Source organism: Mustela nigripes, chromosome 14 (genome assembly GCF_022355385.1).
Source record: "Mustela nigripes isolate SB6536 chromosome 14, MUSNIG.SB6536, whole genome shotgun sequence".
Taxonomy (NCBI): Eukaryota; Metazoa; Chordata; class Mammalia; order Carnivora; family Mustelidae; genus Mustela; species Mustela nigripes.
Window position 1 is genome coordinate 33,922,923 of NC_081570.1, and position 24,824 is coordinate 33,947,746.

The 24,824-nt window shown below is 54.8% G+C and overlaps 1 protein-coding gene across 4 annotated transcripts in view; it reads left to right on the top strand.

Annotated features, from left to right (window-relative positions):
• Positions 1-22,625, top strand: part of ST3GAL3 (ST3 beta-galactoside alpha-2,3-sialyltransferase 3) — a 191,980-nt gene extending 169,355 nt beyond the window's left edge. For all 4 annotated transcript variants that reach the window (XM_059374453.1, XM_059374449.1, XM_059374451.1 and 1 more), the window contains 3 exons: positions 15,654-15,800; positions 15,999-16,145; positions 21,540-22,625. In XM_059374453.1, coding sequence (XP_059230436.1) covers positions 15,654-15,800; positions 15,999-16,145; positions 21,540-21,629 — 384 coding nt within the window. In that variant the 3' untranslated portion in view covers positions 21,630-22,625. The remainder of the gene's footprint in view (positions 1-15,653; positions 15,801-15,998; positions 16,146-21,539) is intronic.
• The last annotated feature ends 2,199 nt before the right edge of the window (positions 22,626-24,824 follow it).

Sequence of the window (24,824 nt, forward strand, 5' to 3'; positions counted from 1 at the left end):
CCTTAGGTCCCCCTGGAAGGAAAGCTTTTCTTTGGCTAGCCTCAGCATCACTCCTAACCTTCACACTCCCCTGCCCTGACCTTGTAGTGGCCTCTCCAAGCCCCTTACCCTCTTCAAGGCCTCTCTGACTCCCATGTGGATCCAACGTCCTTCCCAGCTAGGGCAGGAAAGCTGTATCTGGACCCTGGGGACATTCTGCAGGGATCGTAGACCCCTCAGTGAGCCTGCAGAGGCCGGTTTCCAAGCCCATAAGTCCTGGCCTCCCCCCACTTTGTACTTTTACTCCTGACCTACAGCTGGCTCCCCAGCTGCCACTGAGTCTGGTTGCAGTCAGGCAATGATCAGATTCTGTCCTCCTTGTTCTAGGCGAGCAAGGGCCCGGGCCCATCCATTGCTCTAGGGAGATTGTGTGGCCGAGTAGGGTGACTGCTCCTTGGTGGACCACCCACCGAGTCCCCCTCCTGAGTTCTCTTTTTCCCAGCTCTGGGCCCACGGGGATACCTGCCAACGTGTCCGAGCCCATTCCCCCTCTCCCCTCAACCAGCTGTCAACCAGCCACCCCAGGGAATGGGTATTACAGAGTTCAGGCCATTTGTCTTCCAATACCCGAGCCTCTTACCAGAGGAGAATGATGACAGATGGCCTCCGCCTACAGTAAGAAGCTCGTTGTTCTTCCTGGAGGTTTAGAGGCGAGTTCGGGGATGGGAACAGCGTAACCTGCCTATGGAGGTCTCAGTGCAATTTGGTTTAACTCCACAGCCCTTTCCCAAGCAATGCCAAGTGCAGGCAGTGTCAAGTAGGTAGCAAGCGAGAGAGAAGACAGAAGTCAGGTCCAGAAATTCAGGTAGGTGGGACAGTGAGGAAGGGGAAACCCCCTCCCCACCAGAGCCAAGCCGAACGAGGCAGCCAGGCTCCACCGAGCCCAACTTGGCTTCCCAAAGGGGAGGAAGGGGTTTGGCTTCAGCCCACTCCAGCTGCTGGAAGGCCCCCCGCCCATGCAAACCAGGAGAGAATGGGGGCTGAGGGAGCGCCCCTCTGTTTTTAGAACCGTGGCTTGAAAACTAGTGTCCTCAGGGCCTGCTCTTCTCTCTGCCTTGAAGGCAACAGAAGGGGGATCGCAGGTAAGCGCTTCTCATGGGAAATGGGAGGGAATCCCGGTTGCCTTGGTGAAGTCCAGAGAACCTGAGGGCTGTTTTCTCGCCCTGGCCTCTTGCCCACCTGCCCGCTCCCTCCCGGCACACCCTCTCCTCTGCGCATAGACACCTGTCAGAAGCGCTCCTAAAGGGCAGGACCCTTGTCTCATTGGCTTTTTTAAAACCCCTCAATGCCAAGTTGTCATATATGAGTGGAGTTGGCTCAAATACCAGATCGTGCTTCCTGTTGAGCAGACCGGGACCAAACAGGCAGGCCGGCAGGGTGGCTGTTCTCACATGTTCCTTCCAAGAACACCAAGGTCAGTTCGCTCAAGGCCCTTATACCTCATCCTAGGAAGTAAGGAAAGAAGGCAGAAAAGGAAAATCAGCTATTGTCAGGAGACTCGCTGTGCTCCAGCCGCTCAGGGAGTAGACAGGAGGGCTTCACTATTCCCAGGAAGACCCTGAGGTGCTCCCCACTGGCTACAGGCTGACCGAAGGCACTGGAACAGTTGGGATGAGGAATTAGGAGCTGTGCTCAGGCACATGCTCACCCATGTGGAAGTCCATGTCCTGGCCTACCCATGCCCAGGGATGTAGGACCACCAGCCTTGTATTAGTGGGAACTCATTCCCAGGGTTGATAGGGGTGAGAGAGGGGACCAGGAGGAGTCCTTTGCAATTCCACAAGCCTTCCCGGGCTCCCAAGTCAAGGATAACTTGGGCCTTCAGAGTGAGCTGCCAGAGGAGAGCCAGCGGTGCCCATGGCCTCCCCAACCCTAGCCCTTCTTGGTGACATGGGAATCCCGTCCTCTAGAACCCTTCCCTACCCCAAGCCCAGGGCTGATGCCTTCACACCTCCTGCTCTCCTTCACTCCTCTGGCATCTGAAACCCAGGCAAATGTGGGGGAGGCTGCTTCTTCAGGCCCTCCCTCTATGATGTCAAGCATAGGCTTGTCCTGCTACAGCGAGGTTTCCAACCTTGCAGCGTTGGGCTGCTGGGGAGCTCTCTGCACCTGCCTGGAGCCCCACCTGTAGAATTCTGGCAGGAAGGAGGCAGCTCTGTGTTTGGGAGCCAAGGCCTGGCTAGATAGGGCTGGAGCAGGTATTAGGCCTGGTTCTTGGCTGCTGCCTTCCACTTCCCTCATCCCAGCTGCTCACTGGGCATCACTTTCTGGTACCCAGGAGCACTAACGGGATCTGGAAAGAGGAAAGATGGGAAAGGAAGATGGGGCAGCCCAAAAGACAGGCTGTGCTAAGGCCAGCAAGCCATACTTTCTTCATCCTTATGGGGGCTCTTCTTGTCACCATTCGTGGCCACTTGGTTCCCTGCTTCACTGGACAGCTGCACAGATGACTCCAAAGTTACCCAGAGGTTCGTCGTCTCCTGGGCCTCAGGAGTCCTGAGCTCGGTGGCAAGCTTGGAGGAGTTCTCAGCTGGCCATGTATGAGCACCAGGGGACTGCTGAGTAGGGACTGAGGTCAAAGGGAGGGAGGAGGAACCGGGGTGTGGGGGTAGAGGTGTGTAGAAGTCTGTGGTGGGACAGGGCAGCCTCCGGCTCTCATGAAACCCTCGGAGACACATCTCACTCCATCTTTCCACGCGCTCACTCAGCTTGCCGGGTGTCACTAAGGTGTTGCGCATTTCTGACCCGAAGTCTCTGACAGTCTGGGGGCGGGGGGGGGGGTCGACAGTCCTGAAACCAGAGTTATGACGCAGCCACCTCTCATGGTAGGTCCTATAGCTGAGCGTTCTCTTCCTGATGTTTGCTGAAGGCTGGAGACGCTCCCTCCATTGTCCCTGGGGCCTGGAGAGACAGGACACGCAGAGCTTCCCACACAGCCACTCAGGCCCCATTCCTCCTGCCTCCACCAGCCTCCCCTCCCCGTACCCCAGGATGCCTGGTAACCCAGAAGGGAGCTGCCCTCTTGGTCCCCTTGGCTGCCTCCTCTTCCTCCTCCTCCCACCTCGCCCTCAACTGGGAGGCTGGCCTCATTGCTGTCGGGCCTCTGACTGGTTATTAGTTCCTCGAGGCCCTGAGACCTGGCCTGGGCTGGGATGGGCGTGGTTCCAGCCCAGCAGGAGGACAGGAGAAGACCGGCTGGGGTTGGCCCCTGGACAGCCTCACACAGGCCTGACCTCCCAGTGGTAGCTCAGGCCTTGGGGAAGGAGGGAGCGGCCTGAGGCCAGCCGGAGCCCCTGCATTCGTGACACAAGCCAACCGGGCCCCAGAATTTAGGAAGACAACACAGTTTAAGAAGGGACCACAGACCAGGCCTTGGAGTCATACAGACTTGGTTTAAATTTAGACTCTGTCACTTGTTGTCTGGGTTAGCTTAGGCACATTACCCAGCCCCTTCGATTTAGTCTCGTCCCCTAAACGGGAGTAGTACGACCCGTTGTTCAGGATTGTTTCAGAAGATAAACCACGAGAAATAAAGAAGCACCTGGCATGGTGCTTGACTCTTAGTACGTGCTGCCTGTGACAATGATTAATGCTATTTGTTAGTATTAGTATTAGTATTAGTGCTGTTAGAACAGTCCAGTGGCACTAGGGGATGAAGGATTGTCTGTAGGGTCTGACCTAGGAGGTGACCTCAAGCAGGGGTCAGAGGCCAGGCCTAGAGGAGGGGGCTCCTCCTGGGAGAGACAGAAGGGCTGGGCTAATAGTCCAGGAAGTCACCAGGGTGAACAGGAACACCAAGTCCCTGTATATGAGGCCTTACTGGACCAGGCCCAAGGTGGGGCCTGAGTGTCCATCTGTACTTAAACCTCTTGCTCTGTTCCAGGCCGGGGAGGGACGCAGAGCCTTAGGAGCTCAGGATGCACATCGCCTCACCACAGGGGAGATTCGGTGCAGGGTGCCTGGAAAGGGCGCTGAGGCCGGCACACACTGTGGCCTCTTCCTGTGTGACGAGGCTTCTTCTGAGTCAGCATCTGGGTGTCTCCCCCCACCCCCCACCCCACCCCCACCAACTGCTCCCCAGGCCTCGGAGACAAGCTCTCCTGGGACACCGTTTCCTTTGCAGCACCTCTGGTGGACACAGCTCATTCCTCTTCTCTGCTGGGAGGGCCAGGAGGCCTCCATGCTCATCCCCACGGCCGCATCCTAACTGTTGCTCCTCCTCAGATAAAAAGTGCTCAGGAAGGGACGCCTGGGTGGCTCAGTTGGTTGGACAACTGCCTTCGGCTCAGGTCATGATCCTGGAGTCCCGGGATCAAGTCCCGCATCAGGCTCCCAGCTCCACGGGGAGTCTGCCCCTCTCTCTGACCTTCTCCTCGCTCATGCACTCTCTCACTGTCTCTCTCTCAAATAAATAAATAAAATCTTAAAAAAAAAAAAAAAAGTGCTCAGGGATTGGGGTTCATGCCGCCCCTGCCCCCTGCTCCTCTCACCGCTGTCATCTATGACCTTGTGGTCACTGGGCCTCATAATCAGTATTCTCTGCTGTCTCCTCTTCCCCCTCCTCCTGCCTGTCTCCCTCCTCCTCGTCCCCCTCCTCCTCTTCCTCTGGTTCTTCCTTCTCTTTCCAGCATCCTCATCGTAGCTGGGATGTATGAACCTCTTCATTTTGCCAGCCTTCTTGGAATTCCTTCATTCTTGGAATTCTCACAATGACCCTATTAGATCAGTTCTGTCACTATCCCCATTTGGGGGATTGGCAAACTAAGGCACAGGGAGAATGAGTTGCCTGCTCAAGCTCACGAAACTGGCTAAGTGGCAGAGCTGAACTCACACCCAGCTGTGGCTGCTTCTGGGGTCTTCCTAGGAAAGAAGCCTGACCACATCCCCCTCCTGCTTAGAATCCTCCATCTGTCAGCTCCCCTCCTGGCATGGCCCACAAGAATGGTAAGAGCTGCGGTTTACTGAGCCCCTCCTGCCAGGCCCTGGGCTGCGCAGTTTCCATGAAGTGCCTCAGCCGGCCACGTCAACAGCCCTGCACAGCCAGACGACACGAGTAGTAGTAAGTGGTAGGGTAGTGCTTGGAACCAGACGGGTCTTGCATCACCCATCGTACCGAATTACCTCTCACTGATTCATTGGTTCATTCATTCAGTCAGTCCAAATCAGTCAGCAAAGTCACACAGAGACCCAGGTTTCAGATGCTGTCTCCCCCCCCCCCACACACAACTCCCTTGTGCCCTCCCCCACTACCTCTGCCTCCAGCCAGTGCAGTGCCAGGGAACCCCCCACGAAGAGGGACGCTCCAGCTGAGACGGTGGTGATGCTGCTTGCCACCCCCGTGTCCTGTCCCTGGCCATTGTTCTTCTCCCAACCTACCCACCATGGTCTGCAGTTCTGCATGACATCCCCGTCCCTGTTCTGAGCAGAAGTCTGCCCATCCCGCGGGAGAACAAAGGTCGTCAGCCATCAGGAACTCTGGACTTCCCAGCCTCCGGTCTCCCAGCTTGGGGGGATCCCCATCCACCCCGGCTTCCTTCCCTCCTCACTGTCCTCTTTGTGCCTCTCCCAGTCAAGGTCACTTTTCTCCCAGGCGCTGGACGCCATCTTGTCCCACCTCCTCAGGGACTGACTTTCTTCTTTTCTCACTTCTTCCTGGATCCTCCTCTCACAGATGTGATTTCATTCGGGTCTCTCTCACCTGACAAATGAAGGCCCTCTTTCCTGTATGTTCCTCCGCCCCGCTTCCCTCCTGTTCAGGTTTCTGGAAAGAGTCCTCACTTGTCTGTGACACATCTCTCTGCCTTCCCCTTCTCTTTCTCAACCCTCTCCAGGCCAACTTCCAGATCTCTCTCTTTCTGCTGGCAGTGGCCTGATTCCAAATCCAGCGGGCTCAGCTTCTTCCTCCCTTAAGAGGAACAGCTTGTCGGCAGACCCCCAGCAAGCACTTACTGTGAACAGGGCTCAGTGCTGAGTTGTGGGGATGATCCCCGGCCTTACTAGCTCCTGGCCAGACGCCGGGGTGGGGCGGGGTGTGGGGAGGGGGTGATTTGGCAGGCTTGATTCCCCACCTCTTTTGCCCTCTGGACTCATCCAGTCTCCAAATCCGGGACTCCTGCCTTTGAGAATGCCTCGGTTACACCATCTCAGCAGCTTCCCCTTTCCCTGAGTCCTGTTAGGTCCCCCTCCAGTCCGTTGTCCACATCTGTATCCAAAAGACTCCTCCTCAGGTGTCCATCTGGGCGGTTCGTTCTGCTGAACCATTCCCATTGCCTACATGTTGTGGCTCTCAAAGGGCCGTCCCATGCCCTCAGCACCGGTATCACCTGGAAATGTGTCCGAAATGCATTTGGCCCCCCCCCACCCCGCTTCAGCCTTGTGAATGAGAAGCTCTGGGCGCGGGCCCAGCAGTCTGCTGTCATGAGCAGTCCAGGAGGTTTGGGTATGGGCTCAGCCGTGATACAGCCAGATTCCACGGCCCAATCCCCTTGACCTGGCCCCTGCCACGCCCGCCCTTGTCCTTGCGCCTCTTTCGTGCATCCAGCACACCGCGTGCACTCTGGCAGTGCGGGCACCTATACCCTGTTTCCCGCCTCCGTGCTTCAGCTGCTCCCCTTCGAGAGGCCGTCGTCAGAGCCCACAGCAAAATGCTCCTTGCTCTGTTCCACTTAAGGTTTTGCGTTTCTGTCCGCTCTTACAAGCCCCCAGAGGACGAGAACGGTCGTGTTTCTCTCTCCCAAGTCCGTCACCTCCAGCCGAGTCTTAAACATATTTGGCCACATGTAAGTGAATCAGTATGTGTGGAAACTGAGGCCCAGAGTAAGGCAGGAACTTCTGGCAGAGTCAGGATTCCAACCCAAGTCTTCCAACCCTCAGGGCTCCTTCCTCTCCTTCGGGCCGTCTCCTCCTTTCATGGCCCTGGGAGGTCGTTCTTTTAGCTCCAGACCCTTGCTCTCCTCTTGCCTCTCCTAAGCACGCCTTTCCCTTAAGTATGTTTGATCTTCCCTTCGCGGGTCAAGTTCACTCTGCTTCATGAAGAAATGAGAGCTTCCCCATCCTTGATGCTCTGCGTCTTTTCTCTTGTCTGTCAGCCTCGCAGAGCTGGCCCCACGCCGACTCCTATTTCTGTTCATCGCTTTTTCCAAATATAGCTTTCAAAAAGGTTTTCTGACCTTCTCCTCAGAGCGCACATCAAGGTAAATTCCAAATGGACTAAAAAGTAAAAATATAAAAACATGACCAAAGGGAACTTTGAAGTAAGTAGAATAGAAATCAGATCCCTGGAGGGGAAAGAACTTTCAAGGGATAGACGTGCTAGGAGAAATCAGATTTAATAATATATGAAAATTTATGCCGAATTAACAATGAAAAGACTAGAGATACCATAAAACTCAGAAAAAGTTTATTTGGGAGGTGTGACGGACCAATGGTTACTGTTACGAAAGCTGACAAGAAAACCTTCAGGACCCCGGCAGATAAAAGGGCAGGAGACTGAACAAATCAGACGGGGGGAAATATAACTAGGAACAATAAAAAGATGCTGAACTTTCTAGCAGTCAGAGAAATCCATGCAAAGGCAACAGGATGCCTTTATCACCTACCACATCTTGAAAGAACGTGTTCAAATTCTGATACATGACGCTGGCAAGAGTGTGGTGACAGGTGCTTCGGAGCTACTAGTCAGAGTGAGTCAGAGTGTAAAGGGGGACAAGGTTTTTGGAAAGGAAATGACATTTGGCACCAACAGCCTTTATCCAAAGGAAGGACAAATGCGCACACAAAGATTTTTATTATAGTGTTATTTATAACAGACAAACCCAAGTGTAACCTGAGGGGTTCATTACATAAATTGTAGTTTAACAACAGGGAGGAGTGTCCACGACCCTGTGGGGAGGGGAGGGGGCTGACCCTGCAGCTGGGGTGGACATGGGCACTCGGGCAGGTGTTGCCATGTTGTCTCGGCCACCCCCGCCCCTGCTGCTTCCACGCGGGCAGGGTCAGTGAAGCGGCGCTGGATTCCATGTTGGGAACGAACGAATCCTCTGCCTCGGCCGGCAGGTGACCACCACCTTCTGAGAAGTGAGACTCAGCCAGGCAGGGGCCCAGGAATGAGTGCGTCAGGGAGGGCAGCGGGCCCTGGGCACAGGGCAAGGGCCACCTGGTCAAGAAGGTCCCGCCACCCCATGCCTTGGCCTCTGGGACACTTGAAGCCCAGAACCCTAACCAGCTAGCTCCCTGGCCCAGCCTCTGTAGGTACTGGATGAAGTTCAGGGCACACAGAAGAGCATGGGCGACAAGTGGATATTCGGTGACTCGGTGTAACTGGCATGTGGCATGAGTGCAGTTGTGCCCCAGGACCTGGCCAGGGGGCGCATGGCTCTCCTCTGGCCACACCATTTGTGGACTGAAGAAGGAGCTGCCTCCCACAGACCCATCCTCACTCGGTAGACCATTACCTGCAGCTAGAGACTCAGAGTTTCTTGGGCTCACAGGGCCAAGTCCACTTCTGTCCTCCCAAAGACAGGATATGCCTCCGTGTGTGCAGACCTGGAAGCCCAGCGGGGACTGTGTGCAGAGGCTGGGGAGCAGGCGCACGTGTACACAGCACTTCTCGTTGTGTGAGGTGGGGGGAGGGCGGGCCTGGGGAGAGGAGGGAGGCAGGGCCCGGCGGGCTCTCCTGACACCACCATGGCCCAGCCCAGATCTGCAGGAGCCAGGATTCCAAACGCAAATCCGGATTTCCAGATGGGTTTTCAAGGGAGAGTAGAATATATTTTATTTAACAGCTTGATGGCTTAATCTGTAACTTTCAAACATTTAGAATCTAAAATGTAGACCTGTGGCATGTGGAATCCATTTGTAATTTTGTCCCTCGCCCCACACGCACTGGGGGGCGGCCTGCATGGATGTGGGGGCAAGGACCGCCGATGAGGCTGGGTAGGCAGGGGGTAGAAGGTGAAGGGTCACGTTGGGGAGCTTGGACTTCATCTTGTGGTATAAACAGTAGCAGAAGCCAGCGAGCTGACTTGTTGCCAAACGTATTACACACAGGACTGATTTGTCGTAGCACAAACCACGGTAAAGGAGGACCTATTCTTCTTTCCCTTATTTTGTAGATGAGGATGAGACGACTTAGGGCAAATAACGTGGCTGGGACACAGGGTTGGTAGTCAGGGTGTCAGGGTTCAAAGACAGACCTACGGAATCATGGGGGCAACCCCCGGCCACCAGCCGGGCTGGGCTGACGGACAGCGTGAAGGTGGGAAACATAAGGTTGTGTGATGGGTCTGCCCAGAAGCCACAGATTTGGTAGTTGTTTGGTTCCTGGGGGTGAGGGAGAGGGAAAGGTCAGTGGGGGGTGGAGGACTTACGTCTGGGTTGTTGGGGAAGAAGGATGGTGGTGGATCCTCGGGCAACGTAGATCAGAGAAGAAAACAAGCCTCTTGGGCTTTGGTTTCTTCAGCTGGGGACTGGACCAGATGCTGGTAAAGGTCTCTTTTTATATGATTGTAATCCGTGTTTGGGGGGGTCACTGGTTGTCCAAAATGTTAGAGAATCTCTTTGTACAAAGAGTACATGATTTATATGTAACAGGCCCTCAAGTATTCATTAATTGGTTGATCTGGGTTAATCATTAGCTCTGGGATATTTGCATCTGTACATAGCCTACTTTTTGAGCTCTTCATTTTTTTTTTTTTTTTTTAAGGGAAGAGGGACAGAGGGAGAGAGAGAGAATCTGTGCAGCCTGATGGGGGCTTGATCCCACAACCCTGAGATCATGACTGGATCCAAACTCAAGAGATGGTCACTTAGCTGACCAAGCCTCCCAGGCGCCCCTTGAGCTCGTTTCCCCTGAGGTTTTGTTAGTTGTGTCACTTTGCTGTCCTTCCTATTTTATGTGCCATGCACTTGAAGGTTTTTTGGATGAGTCTTCTCTGTATATATTTTAAGTAAGTGCAGCAGATATTTTGAACCTCTCTTCGGCGCTTTCTCACATTATAACCGCCCTGCCATATACGGAGGTGTTTGTATACTGCCCTGTCTTTCCCACTGCGTTACAGATTCCTGCTGGATTAGGAAAACAAAGCCAAAAACCAGACCTACGCTCTTAATTATCCTGCGAAGCTGTCCCAGTGGGCAGCGGAAAGCCACAGAATACGGTGGTCCTGAGAGCGTGCGGATCAGATTTGTGCAGGGACGTGGAAGAAATTGAAGGTGGAGGTGGGGAGACCTGGCGGCCTTTGGGGTGACCCCAGGGAGAAGAGCTGGCCTGTCTCAAGGCGGGAGCAGTGGGGAGCAGGAGGGAGCACACCTGCCCTGCTCTGGGCCACAGTGAACACAGTGAACCAGCCCGTGGTCAGCCTCTCCACTTCCAGACTTCTCCTAAGGAACAAGGGGAGGAAGGAAGGGGCTGCAGGAGGAGATTCCACGAGGGCACGGGGAAGCCATGGGCCCTGGCTGGGGAGGCGCTCTTGTCCTGGAAGCTTCCCCTGTTGCTCTTGGCTGTGCTGAAGACCACGGCAAGGCCTATCAGCAGGAGAACTACAGCGGCCGCACACCACACACTGTCAAGCTGGGTCCTGACTTGACTGAGCCAGGGACCTTCCTGGAAGGGGAGGGACTCGACAAGGAAGGAAGGCAGGGTCCAGCTGGCCTCGAGGAGAGGTTGGACCATTCTGTAGGCCTCTGCGCTGTGTCCTGTGGGGCAGGGAAAGGAGCCGTGAGAGGCCTGGGGTTACATTTGGGTAGGCCTTCTGGGACAGGGTTGTGTTCCGGTGGCGGGCATGGCAGTGTCAGCCAGCGGGGGAAGGCTCCAGCGCCCACGGCCCTCCTGCAAGGAGCCAGGGAGAACACACCCCCACCCCAACTTTGGATGTCTGGACGTCTGTGTCCTGGCGTGTGGGGCGTCTGGCTCTACACTCCATACAGTCCTCCCAACGCTGGGAGGTGGGTCCCATCACCCCTGTTATGCATGAGGACATTGAGGCTGGAGGAGATGACATGACTGCCCCAGGTCACACACATGTACAGTTGGGACGTGAGGCTCAAGTTTCATGGGCTCCAGCCCTCCTGCTCCCGCCTGGCACCCCACCTCTCTCATGGCTCCTGTCAGTCTCCGGGGTCTCGGCTTCCACCTGCCCCTTCAGGGTCGGCTGCAGGCTTCTCATCCCCTCTCACCCCATTACCAGAGATTCTCTCTCTCTCTTTTTTTTTTCCCTGTCCAAGTTTTTATTTCAATGTCAGTTCACATACATAACAGTCTGTTCATTTTCCGGCGTAGAAATGAGGGATCCGTTACTTCTACACAGTAGCCGGTAAGGCGCCCTCCTCCGTGCCCGTCCCCAGTTTCCCCCCTCCCGGCACAGAGGTTCTTCAGCCGGGGTCTGCAGGTCCCTTGGCTTCGGGGATCCCATGACCCTCGCATCGGTGTGCAGAATGTAAAATGTGTATGTGCTCGTGTGTGTGTGGTTTTTTTCTGAGAAGAGAAGCCATAGCTTTTATTTTAGGAGACTGGCTGGGGGTTTGTTGGTACACGGTATTTTTATGGCTGGGAAAACCCCGACATGCCCAAATCCTGTCTTGGTCTTATTTCTCCTTTCCCTGAAATTCCTGAGGAGTCTCTGCCTCAGGTCGGTGACAACAGGAGAAAAGAAACCAGAGCCGCTGAACTATTCGGTGCACCAGTTCCGGGACTCTCTGGCCGGGCTCTCTGGGACTCGAAACCCATGCCCAGGCCTCCTTTTCCCAGAGGCAGGGAGCAGAGGCCGAGATCAGGAGCTAGGCCTGTGTATGACAGCACGGAGCTAAAGAGAGGGGTGTGTATGTGTGTGTGTGTGTGTGTTAGAACGACTTCTTGCCTATCCCAGTCATTGTGACACTCAGTACCCTCAAACCAAAGTGGCCAGATCAGCGGCTTCTCCTCTCCACCGAAGCTTTGGCCTGAGTCTCACAGAGGGCAGAGCTAAGCTCATTTCTGACGGTTTTACGTAGTCGTCATGTATGGGACTTCAGAGAGACACCTCATGTCATGGAGAGAACCAGCTCCTGAAGTTGGATCCAGCCAGATTCTCCCCTCGCCTTTCTGAACCCCAGTCGCCTTCGTGAAATGGGATGTGGGGCACCTGCCAGGGGACCCCTCCTCACTTCGGAGCTGCTGGAGGGCAGAGGGGAGGGCTCATTCACCCTTAACCCCAGGCCCCAGACTTCCGGAGGCAGGTACTGCAGTGACGACGGTCATTGGGGTGGCAGAACACCTATCTTGGCCTCATGACACTCAGGTGTCACACTTGGCCCAGCCACCTCTGTGACCTTGATCGAGCATGTTGCTTCATCTTGGGGACTGTACCTGTGAAGTGGTGAAAGCGGAGGAGATGTAAATGAGTAAGGTCTGTGAAAACCAGCCAGGAGACTTGCTCCCCCACCTCCACCCCACCCCCTGCCGTGCCCTCCTGGTTCTCCTGAGCAGCCACTGTGCCTCCTGTTGTTCAGGTGGGGGGAGGGGCAGGCTTGGGCGGGAACCCCAGGTGCGGAACTGTTGGGGCCTGCCAGGTCCCGTGGAGGGGACAGGAGCCTGGCACAGCACGGGCTGGCACCTGCATTCCTTCCAGTCCACACCTGGCCCTCTTAGCAGGGGCTCCTCCCCAGCTCTGCATAAGATCTTGGCCACCTCCACCCTTCCCCTTCCTGCGGGGTCCTGTGGTCCCTGCCTTTGGGTCTGTGGGATTCCAAGATAGAATGGAAAGAAGCAGATGACCTGTAAGCCAGGATGGGCTGGAGAGACAGAATCCAGTGCGGATTCCCGGGTTTCTGGCTTGGAAGGTGGGTTGGATAGTGGGAGAGAGAGAACTGATAGTAGAAGGGATAGAAGAACATACAGATAGTAGAAGAGGAGACAGAGCAGATCTGCAGAAACCAGCAACCACGTTCATGTCCAGCAACAGCGGATTGGTTCAGTAAGTTATGAGACATCCTGGTGAGACCGGTTCTTAGAAAACAAACTTTTGATGTCTGTAACAATCAGTTCTATAGCTGTATCATTTAGCCAAACCTTTGCTGTATACTTCTGGATTTTCCTCTGGTTTGAATTGTGCTTTTATAAATAACACTGAGTAAGCAGCCTTTTTTACAGAGGTCTTCACCATTCTGATTACTGTTAGAAGAGGAAGGTTGCAGTCATCAGCTACAAAAACAGCCTTCAGGCTTTTGGTTATATTGTCATTTTCATTTTAGAAAGGCTCCACCAGTTTTACTCCTATAGTGGAGTGCAGGAGAATCCCGCCCGGGTATGCCGACTGCCACAGTGCCAAGATACATACAGAGAGACACATGCACACACGTACACGTATTTTAGAGGATGATAAGGAACACCTTATTTTAATTTGTGTCTCATTGTCACTATTGGTTTTTTTATGCTTATTAACCTTGTGCTCTTTCCCTACTTTTATGGTGTCCTGTTAATTTTTTCATTAATTTTTAAAATATGTATTTCTTATTATCTGTGCAAAATGTTTCACTTTTTTGTTTCCCTCATAATTTGACTTACTCTATTTTTTAAAAAAGTATTTATTTTTAAAAAAAATATTTATTTTAAAAAAAATATTTATTTATTTGACAGAGACACAGAAAGGAAACACAAGCAGGGAGAACCGGAGAGGGAGAAGCAGGCTTCCCACGGAGCAGGGAGCCCAATGCGGGGCTCGATCCCAGGACCCTGGGATCCTAACCTGAGCTGAAGACAGACACTTAACGACTGAGCCACCCAGGCACCCCACTTATTCTATTTTTGATACAGCAAAACCCTTAAAAATGTTTACAAAGTCAAAATCTGTTTTTTTTTAGTTCATTTCTGACATTGCATTAACATGTCAAAAGTTCAGTGATAAAATATACACTCTAATTTTCTTTTAGTTTTGCTGTTTTAGCATTTAGTAATTTCGTGTAGGGTATGAGGAGAGGAAGTAAAAGGATCTTTTTTCTAAAGAGCAGATTTTCAAATACCACTTGCTGAGAAAATGGTCCTGGGCCCACGGGCGGTGAAGCTTCCTTTACCATAACCTTAGCTAAATACATATAAATCTGTATATGGTTCTGCTTCCGGGCTCTCTTGGTTCATTGCTGTTTGTGTTGATTCTTACACATCTATCAATGCCTTAATAGTTGCAAATTCATAATATACTCTAATACCTATTATGTAAATTTGGGGGCTATTTTTGGTAAATTTCAAAAATCCCCTATTGGGATTTTTCTTAGACTTCTCTTAAGCCTACATGAATCTGGGCAGACTTGGCATTGTGTTAATATTCAGCCTTCCCATCCAAAAACATAGTTTGTCTCTCCCGTTTCTTTTTTTAAGTCTTTTTTTATATATATCTCTCAATAAAGGATTATCGCTTTTTTAAAATTATTATTTCAGGTCACATATCTAAGTCTGTAGCTCAGTAGTTGATATTTTTTGTTAAGATTGCAAATGGGATCTCCTTTGTAGTGTATCTGGTGACTGTTCCTGTTGGAGTTCATGTCCCATTACTAAATTATTCTGTCCGTTCTAAGTTTAGTTGTTTTTCTTAGGTTTTCTAGGCAAATAACAAACACCCTGAGATACCAGGCTGGAGTCCATGGCTGGGTAATGCCTCCAGTTTGCAGGGTTGGTGCGATTCTCTCCAGCATTAGTCGGAGCCCAGTGGGCAGAAAAGGTGGATGAATGGTCGAGCCCAAGTTGATGGGCTCCCAAGGCTGGGGCAATAGAAGGGCAAGGGACAGGGGGCTGTGAGCTCTTCTGTGTGCTCCCTAGGGTGACCGACTTCAGGGACTAGACCAGGAAGGGCTCATGGACTGTACAGAAAGGTAGGGCTGGGGCTGGAGGAAGGGAGAGGATCAGGAGAGGATGTTGTGGCCCTGGAATGGATGCTGGGATGTCAAGTTTTGAGACCTGATGCCTTTCCTGTACGGGACTGGGCTCCCCGAGATCTCCACTTTGCAGTTAGAGACACTAAAGCTCTGAGAGCTTGTCACTTGCCTAAAGTCACCCACTGCTAATCAGTGGCATATTGTGTTCTGCTGTGCCTTACTAGCTCACGTTCTGTCCTTGTTTTTCAGGTTCACTTTAGAACAGTTAACTGAAAGCAAGGAGAGACAGCAGAAGGGAAAGGAGACGAGCCCAGCAGAGCAGCTAGGAGAGAGAGGGCAGGCTCTTCGTGGGCCCCTCAGCTGCACAGGGGAGGGGACAGCTGGGCTGCTGGGTCCTCCTGCTGACCCAGGAATCCCCGCGAACCAGAATGGCACACCTCAGGGCCCCACCCAGAAGTGCCCCTGCCCTGTGATTCACTCTGTGTCCTCCCTCACACATGGTGGCCCCACCATGTGCTCCCTGTCCCCCACCACCTACTCTTGTCTCTGTCATACATCCTGTGTCGTGACCCCCCCACCCCTGACCCCAGCACACCAGCTTATTCCTCTACCAGGGTGTCTGTTCCCTGTGCCCCCGGTCCCCCAGTATATACATCATGCCTGCATCCTGTTTCTCGTTTGTCTGTACACACTTGGGGCCCTGCCCCGACACATACGGTCCCATGACGAGCTGTGTGCCCAGCTGACGCCTGCTTATGCTGTGTCTGCAGAGTGCTTCTGATGGCTTCTGGAAATCTGTGGCCACACGAGTGCCCAAGGAGCCCCCCGAGATTCGCATCCTCAACCCGTACTTCATCCAGGAGGCCGCCTTCACCCTCATCGGACTGCCCTTCAACAATGGCCTCATGGGTCGCGGGGTGAGATGGCAAGGCCCTGGGGGATGGCAGAGGGGAGCTGGGCCAGAGATGCCTCAGGAGGGGAGGACAGGGTGGCAGGGTGGGGGGGGGGCAGGGGCCCAGCCCTGGGACATGGAGCTCAGCTCTGGTGAGTGTGGTTAAGGGTCTCAGCCTGGCTCAGTAAACCAGCTGAATTCTGCCCTCCTCCATCCTCTCCAGAACATCCCGACCCTTGGCAGCGTGGCGGTGACCATGGCACTACACGGCTGTGATGAGGTGGCAGTCGCAGGCTTTGGCTATGACATGAGCACGCCCAACGCACCCTTGCACTACTACGAGACCGTGCGCATGGCGGCCATCAAAGAGGTGCTGGGCTGGGTTGGGGGTGGTCTCTGAGCAGGGTCGAGGGAGGTATGCTCTCAGGACAGACAGACAGAGTAGAGTGAACCAGTGGCTGGTCCAGCTGCCCAGAGCCCTGCCTTTAGCTAAGTTGGATCACAGGCGATCCATCCCTGCCTTTGGGTCTCTGGCCACCAAGCATCCTCTGTGCCCCTGAACCTAGTGCCCCCTTCCCTGCCCTTCTCTCCCCGAACTTTCCCTCCCTGGCATTCTCCCTGCCCTGGTCCCGCACCTGCCTCATCCTCGCTCTCCCCAACTGCCACATGCTAATCCTGGCACCAGCTCAGCACCATCTTCCCCAAGAAGACTTCCATGCCCTCTCAGACCACCCAGAGACATTGCCTCTCAGTGCCAGAACAGTCCCTGCACCCCTCTGCCCTCCCTGGGAAGGGAAGCCCTGTAGCATGGATGCTCTTGATCACCCAGAATGGCTTCCCAGGTGGTCCACATGTCCAGGTGTCTTCACATTCAAGAAGCATTCCTGGTGTCTGGGCTGGCAACCAGTCTCTTCTGACAGCATTTCTGCCTTCACATCCAGAGCCCATGCGAATCCCTCTCCCAGTCCCCTCACTGCTACCACTGGCCTCCCACGGATGCCAGCCCGCGACCTGCACATCTTGAGCCAGTGCTTTGAGCAGCTTCTCTGCTTCCACCTGGGGCGGGGGTGGGGGGAGGCTGGGGTGGAGCTGGTGCTGGAGAATGCCTCCCGTCTGTGCAGACTCCTAAGCCTCTAAATGTAGTGCTTCCCATCTCAACCAGCCTTCCCTCCTGCTCAGTACCTTTTCACATGCCCCCCACCAGCCCGGAGCCTGGATTCCCTGAAGGCTCCCCCACCATCCCTTTGTCCAGTGGGAGCACAGACTACAGCAGGGCCTCAGGCAGCTCATGTGGGCTCGCCCCCTCTGCCCTCCTCACTCCATCACAGCCCGACTTCCCTCTTCCCCTGCCATGACTCCCACAAAGGTCACCAGTGACTCAGCGCAAGGCTGCCAAATCCAGTGGACATGTGTAAGTCTCATCTCTCCTGACCTCTCAGAAATGCTTTTTAAGTTGACCACTCCTTCCTCTTTGAAACTTTTCCTGCTCGGACTTTCGAGTCCGTGATCTCGGGTGTTCCTCTCGTTTCACTTGCCAGTCTCTCTCATTCTCTTCCTCAGCGTCCTTGATTTCAGTCCACCCCCAAAGAGTCCGCATTCACTAGGGCTCCATCCTGGACGGTCTTCTCACATTCCACGTTCTCCAGGAGCTTGGCGTCCCCGTCTGTGGGTTAAGTTCCTTTCTGTAGGATCTCGCGTGTATTGTTCACTCAGACACCTTAAGCCATGAGAAGTTTTTGCAGGAATTTAAACACGCCTTGGGAAACCCGGAATAGCCTTATGGTGGGGCCCCCCTGTTGCCTGGAGTGGGATTCAGGAGTGGGGGGCCCACCGCGGGGCTAGGACGGCTCCAGATTGATGCCATCGCCTTCAGTAGTGGTTCCAGGCTTGCCTCCTCGTTGCCAGGACCCCGTTGGTCTTTCCCTCTATGTCTCTTTGTGTATCTTCTTGCCTTTTTGGCCCCCGCCTGCACCCACTCGGAACCATTAACACAGCATTCACCTGTCTCCTGGCTTCTGTTCCGTGGTATCTTTGGCCTCTTACACACTGCTTTCCTGCAAACTTGGTGTCCGGGCTCCAGGCAGAGGGTGCGAGGCTGTAGCCAGCTCCCGCAGGGCTTCTTGTGCCGCGGTGAGGAGTTTGGACATCACTCCACCGGCCTGGAGGAGCCACGGGAGGGTATCAGGCTGCATGTAGTAGGTCACTAGCATGTAGTGCGTCACCTACTGGCATGTAGTAGGTCACTCTGGCTGCAGCACGAAACAGAAGGCCACGAGGCAGAGATTGAGCTAGCCGGGGGCCTGTCCCAGCAGTCTAGGCAAGACACGAAGACTCCGTTGACTCCAGAGTGGATGAGAAGACGGAGACAGAGAAAGAATTTTCGATCGGTAGGGCCTGGGTCTGTCCTAGTGCAGGAATGAGGGAGAAGGGCTGCACCTTCCCTGAAGCCCTCGGTGGAGCCTGTTCCTTTCTTCTTGGGCATGCCAGATCTCAGTTTCCAGGCCAGACCGCCCCCCACACCCCACCCCCATCATCCTCTGAAACTGGCTGCCTTGATGCTCACGGCACTGGCCGCACCTGCTCCGTGCGGGGTGCTGGGGACTTCAGGTTAGGAGATCCCATGGCCTGGGTGTAGAACCTGGCTCTGTACCTTTCTTTCCTTCCCCTACCCAGGGGGTAATGATGGCACCTATTCCCTAGGTTTGGGGAAGATTAGACCCAATAATGTGTTTAGAAAAAAAGGCCTGGCACCCAGTAAGCATCCATACTGTTAGTCGTTATTATTAATGTTTTATCTGTACTTATCACTGTTAACCTCCCAGTATCCTGGTTGAGGATTCACTGGAAGTGCTGGTGCCTGTGTTTGGGATCCCCACTGTCCACCTTGAGTGTCTGCAGGAAGCACTTGAACCGTCCAGCTCCCTGGCCCGAGCACTGTTCCCCTCTGCTTGGCCCGTGGGCCCATTCTCCAGGCCCAGCAGGAAGGGGCGGGCAGCCGAGGTTCCGTGCTGGGGGAGCTACAAGGAACGTCAAAGGAGTTTGGAGAGGAAACAGAGCGAAAGAAGGCAGGAGTTAGGAAGGTGAAGGGTTGTGGAGACCAAGGGAGCAGCGCGCAGGGACTGTCCACCACATCTGGCGCTGTCAAGAAGTAGTGAGAGGAGCACTGGGAAGTGGCCAGGGGCTGCACCAGTGAGGTGGCCCCGTGTACGATGGGGAGAGCAGCCTCGAAGGCCAGTGGCTGAGCTACGAGTAAAGGCAGTGCACAGCGGCAGGCATGGTGCCCAGTACGTGCTCCCAGGAAGCAGGGAGGAGGAGGTGGAGGATGGAAGCTCAGCAGCTTGCTCAGGGCTGATGTGGGCTCACACGGGACTGTGCGAGTTGTGTGAGTCAGGAGTACAGCTGCCTGTTGAGGTCCATGGCCGGCAGGGAGGGGAGCGGTTGCCAAGGGAGAGGGAGAGCACAGAGCATCAGTGGTTGGCACAGCCCCAGGGTTTAATGACTGGGTGAGGGGCGAGGAACCAGAGATGGAGGAAGAAAAAGAGCTGTCAGAAGGACAGCTGCATCCAGAATCAGGGGTCCTGCTGAGGCTGGGGACCCAAGACTGCCAGAATTTGGTCCCAGCCCATAGACGGTGTAGACAACACAGTAATAGACAGTTCTGGTAAGCTCCTGTGCCGTCCACGTGGATGGGAGAATGAGGTGGCATTGCCTGGCCTAAGAGAGCTACAGCCCAGGGCCAATCATTGTGTTTCCTGTTTTATTATGGACACATATTATCAAACATATTCATCAATAGAGACAATAATATAATGAGCGCTCATGCATCTATCACTGACCTCCCTCAATTATCAGTGCCTGGCCAGTGTTCACCTGTCCTTCCTTTCGTGCACCCCTCCCCACTGATTATTTGGAAACAAGTCTCAGATACCATACTATTCTGACTATAAATATTTCAGTAACTTTCTCTAAAAGATAGGCACTTTTAAAAAAAACTATCATAATACTATTATCACACCTAAAAAAACTTTTTAACAGTTTTTTTTTTTTTTTTTTTTTTTTAAAGATTTTATTTATTTATTTGACAGAGAGAAATCACAAGTAGATGGAGAGGCAGGCAGAGAGAGAGAGAGAGAGGGAAGCAGGCTCCCTGCTGAGCAGAGAGCCCGATGCGGGACTCGATCCCAGGACCCTGAGATCATGACCTGAGCCGAAGGCAGCGGCTTAACCCACTGAGCCACCCAGGTGCCCTTTAACAGTTTCTTAATATCATAAAAAATGTCCAGTCTTGGGGTGCCTGGCTGGCTCAGTCAGAAAAGCATGCAACTCTTGGTCTCAGGTTCATGAGTGCCAGCCCGACAATGGGTGTAGAGATGAGTAAAAATAAGTAAACAAGCTTTTTTAAAAAAATCCAGTCTTCCCCTGAGCTTTCAACCATCAGTGACTCCTGGTGGGTGTTCTTGAAACAAACCCACCAGTGATTGCTTCTTCCTGCAGGTGATAGAGCGGAAGCGGTCTAAGTGTACACATTTGTTGGGATCCTGGCCCTGCCATTCCTCCAGGCCTCTGTGTTCTTACCCACAAAATGCAGTTTCATTCAGCACATCTTTATTGAGCACCTACTGTGTGCCGAATAGTCCCTGCCTTCAAAGAGAGACAGTGTGCCAAATGAGTGACTCTTCGAGGGATGAGGGCAGATCACGCTGGGGGTCTGCAGCAGGAAGGGACAGGTCACCGATGGCAGAGTGATGTGACAGGAGCCTCAGGGGGAGCCAGAGGCTTTAGGGAGTTTGGAGGGACAGTGGTGTAGACGCAGCGATTAAGAGAGGCATACCCTGCAGACCTAGGCACCGTGGAATGTGGAGTGGGAGAGAAGAAACAGTCACCATTTGAGATGGGTCTGGGGGACACTGTCCTTAGGAGCAGCCAAGTTCATGGTTAGCCCAAGAAGTCGAAGGGCATAGTCAGAGGATACAGGGAATTTGGCCTGTGTTTCTGATCAAAAAAATTTGGCAAGCTGGAGAAGGTGGACTGGATGAGACTAGGGCCAGGACAGAGCCCTGGGTCCTTACCCCCAGCCAGCAGTTCCCGTGAACACCACGGTCAGGCTCCCGCAGTGCAGTCAGGTACATACAAACTCCGAAGAGACTGTCCGCTTTCCCTGAGCCAGTCAGTCCGTCCTTTTTCATTCTTTGAGGGACTTAGCCACCAGAGCATCCTGGTGCAAGTACCAGGGACAGGAGAGAGCCTGAGCCCAAGTGCAGTCTTCGCCCAGGAAAGGCCCAGAAGGCGGCATCTTCCCTGTAATTTCCACATTCACAGACAGGTGAGCCTCTTGTCCTCAGCCCCCCACCCCCCCCCCCCGGCTCCTCTGATCTGGGAGGCAGGATTTCATCAGCCTGGAGACCGCGTTGCATCAGGCCGAAGGATGACTAAGCGACCCCACGCAGTCCTCCTTCCAGCAGGGCACAGCCCCCAGGCCTGGGCCAGCTCTCCCTGACTCACTTGGTCTACCCTCAGGGCCTAGGATCTAGGTGCCCTGGATGCACAGCTAGACAAGGAGGTGACGTCTGTTGAACAAGGGTGGAAGGCCCCTGTCTTTGAAGTCTTGGAAGGAGAGGAGAGGCAGAGTTCTCGTAGGGTGTGGAAAGGGGTTCTGGGAAGGGAGGACCATGAGCAGATCCTCCAGTCACAGAGCAGTGGGAGAGTGTTGGGCAGAGGAGAGCACCGAGCTCCACTCATCCCTTCCCTGTGCCTTGCCTTCCAGTCCTGGACGCACAATATCCAGCGAGAGAAAGAGTTTCTGCGGAAGCTGGTGAAAGCACGTGTCATCACTGACCTAACCAGCGGCATCTGACATGGGCCCAGCACATGGCCACGGAGGTCCTGGCACCACCAAGAGGAAGCAGCAGCCGCCGCCACCTGCCCACCCCACTGGCCTCAGTCTGGCTCTGCCTAAAAGGTGCAGGAGTCTTCAGACCCAGAGAAGGACAGTGCCAAGTGGCTCCAGAGGTGGCGAGGCCTTGGCAGGGCAGCCAGAGCTGCGTCTGCCCAGAGGCCAGCCTCAGAGACCAGCACTTAGCCTCATTCTCAGCCTGGGTCCTTGAAGCCACAGGGCCGGAAGGCCACCGGCTGTGCCCAGCAGGCCCAGCATGCAGGAGGTGGACATCAGGCAGCAAGGCTGCTGCTGGAATCGTTTCTCCAATCAGTGTTTGGTGTATTATCATTTTTGTGAATTTGGGAGGGGGGGAGGGGCGGGATAATTTATTTTTAAATAAGGTTGGAGATGTCAAGTTGGGTCCACTTGCCATGCAGAAAGAGGCCCACCAGGGGGCCCGCCGGGCAGTGGTACCAGTGGGCTCCCTGTAGAGGTGGGGGGGGGGGGTGCCATGACTAGCCCGTACCCTGCTTGGGGCTTGGCGGAGGTCGGCAGGATCTCATGCCAGCCCCCTCCTGCTCCTGACACTGTTTCGCCTTTCTTGAGGAGAAGATGGGGTGTTCCCATTCACCAGCCCCTAACGACCCCACAGGGAAACCTGGAGCCATCATTTAAGCCAACAAAACAGACCCTGGCTTAAGCAGAGAGAACTTGAAAGCTCAGGAGGCGAGGCCTGGCCTAGCCTGATGGAAATGCCCCCCCCCCCCCGCCACACCCCTCAGCTGATCCACAAGACAGTGCACCAGCCTGGACTGACCAACTTGGCAGCTGTTCTGGATTTCAGCAATGAGACTGTAAGGTCCTTGGGTTCTGCCTTTAGCCTGGACCAGAGGGAAATGAGGCTCAAGGACCTTGTCCAGGCTGTGGCAGCCATCCTGGGCAGCCATCCTGGAAGCAATAAAGCTCTTCCCTGAATCTGGCCTCCTCTGCTTTCTGTGATGCTCCTGAAAGAAGCAGGACCCTGGGACCTCGGCAACGACATAAAAGCCAAGGGCCATCTCTCTAGCCCACAGATTCCTGGGCCCCTTCCTCTTCTTCTGAAGCCTCTCCCATCCCTCACAGTCCCGTACCCTCTTCACCTTAAGAGAAGCCGACCACAAGTATGAGGGCATGCCCCAGGGTCTGCCCTACCCTGAAGGAGCCAGAGGGCAAGGGGCTGAAGTCCAAAGGTCCCCAGAGCCCCAGTTACACAGGGACAGAGATTCCTGCAAGCTCAGGAAAATGATGTGCTGAGCCCCGACATAGAAGCTCATCGACCACACTTGCTCCTGGCTCCCAGGGCTGAGCTCCAGAGGAAATAGGCCCCATCCCCACCCAGAGCACAAAGGCGCACCCCTCCCCGCAACCCCTCTCCACCTACACAGAACAGGAAGGCTGAGCCCAGCTCTAGGCATCCCCAGGTGAACCCGGGAAAGGACACCCCTACCCCTACCCCGAGAGACCTAGAATCTGATGGCTCCCCTCCCAGTGTCCCCAGGCAGGCCTGAGATCAGGGCAAACCACACCCACATCTGAGGCATGGAGTGCACTTCCTGCCAGAGCTGCCACTGGCAGTAAGTGAGGCTGGCCAGCCCCCTTGCCTCTCTCCTGCCATCCCAAGGGCCACCAGCGTCCTATATGCCCCCTTAACTGCTGTGGTTGGTTCTCGGGCAGAAGCCGCCTCTGCTGGGGGGAAAGCCAGGCCCTGACAGAGGGACAGGCACACCCAGAACTCCCTTGGGATGCTGCTGGAAATGGCACCATTCCAATGAGTTCCCGCATTCTACGGGAATGCGCCCCCTGGAGTTGTACCGGGTCTAGGTGACGGCCTACAAGAGGCAGCCATGACTGATTGAGCCCCAGGTTGCAGGAAGCAGCGAAGGGAGAAGCTATTCCCTGCTTGGTCCCCTGTCCCCCAGGGGTCCTGTCAGGCCCGCAGACAGCCCCTGCCCCCCCACCCCCAGCAGTTCTCTGTGCTCTGGCTTCCCCTGCACAGGACCTGCTGTCAACAAAGCTACGGTTCTTGGCCCTGGCCATACACCAGGCCAACCCGTGCAAACTGGAAAACCTGCACATGCCCACCCCAAGATTCTGATTCAGGTCTGGGGTGGGGCCCAGATGTGGGTGGTTTTTAAAGGTCCACAGGTGATTCTGATGCATAGACAAGGCCTAGCTGGTCCGCACACGTCCCCTGAGCACTTTCCTCCCCACCCACGGCTCCCAGTTGTCGGCTGGTCGGCAAATCCCGAATTACCCTCTTCAGGCCAGCTCTCTCCGCTTTGCTCCAGGCTACACAGTCGGCTACTTCCTGAACATGGTCACTAAGGTAATCCACAGGTCCTGCTCCATCTCCGGAGCTCCTGTCTCCAACCCATCCTCCTCAAGGGCGCCCCGCTGCCAGCAAGCACCCTCCACCCCTCTGGTCACCCGGGCCAGAGGCGCATCTTTATCCGTCTTACCTCTTCATCCCATCCAATCAGGCACCAACTGAGTCTTCAAGAAGCTGTGATCTGAAAAGCCTTGTGGCCCTCTGCACCCCCCCCCCCAGTCTCTGCCTGTCTCCTCTCTCCCCAGCAGCCTCCCTACATCTCCCGCCACCTCTCCCCGCCCCAACCAGCCAGTCACTGCAAACACATGTCTGGTTGCACCAGTTCCCTGCCTGCCACCTTCGGTGGTCTCCGTCCACTGGTATAAAGTCCAGGCTCCCCAGTATGACACACAGGGTCTGGCCTTTCCTTACCTCTATCCGTGTTACTCGACCTCCACCTCACCTGCCAAATTGCTGTAATTAGGCACCTGAAACACTACCCTCCAGCTCCTACCTCAAAGCTTCCATGCATGCGTCTCTCCTCTGTGATCCTCCCCTCTGCCGCCGGGGCTCCCGCTCCTACCAGCGCAGCCCCAGGGAGCGCAGAGTTTGCCCGGCGGGCGGCAGGGTGGCTGGAGCAGGGTCAGGCCTCCGGAGCCCCAGTGCCCCACTTCACCAATCCGACCAGTCCATGGTTCTGCGGAGAGAAGCTTGCGGTGGGCCAGGGATCGGAGAGCAGCCACGGTGGCTTAGCCAGCTGGGACCCCGGAGCCCACACCAATCTCAGGGCCCCACAGCAGAGGCAGCGACCGGCCTGTCTCCTCCCT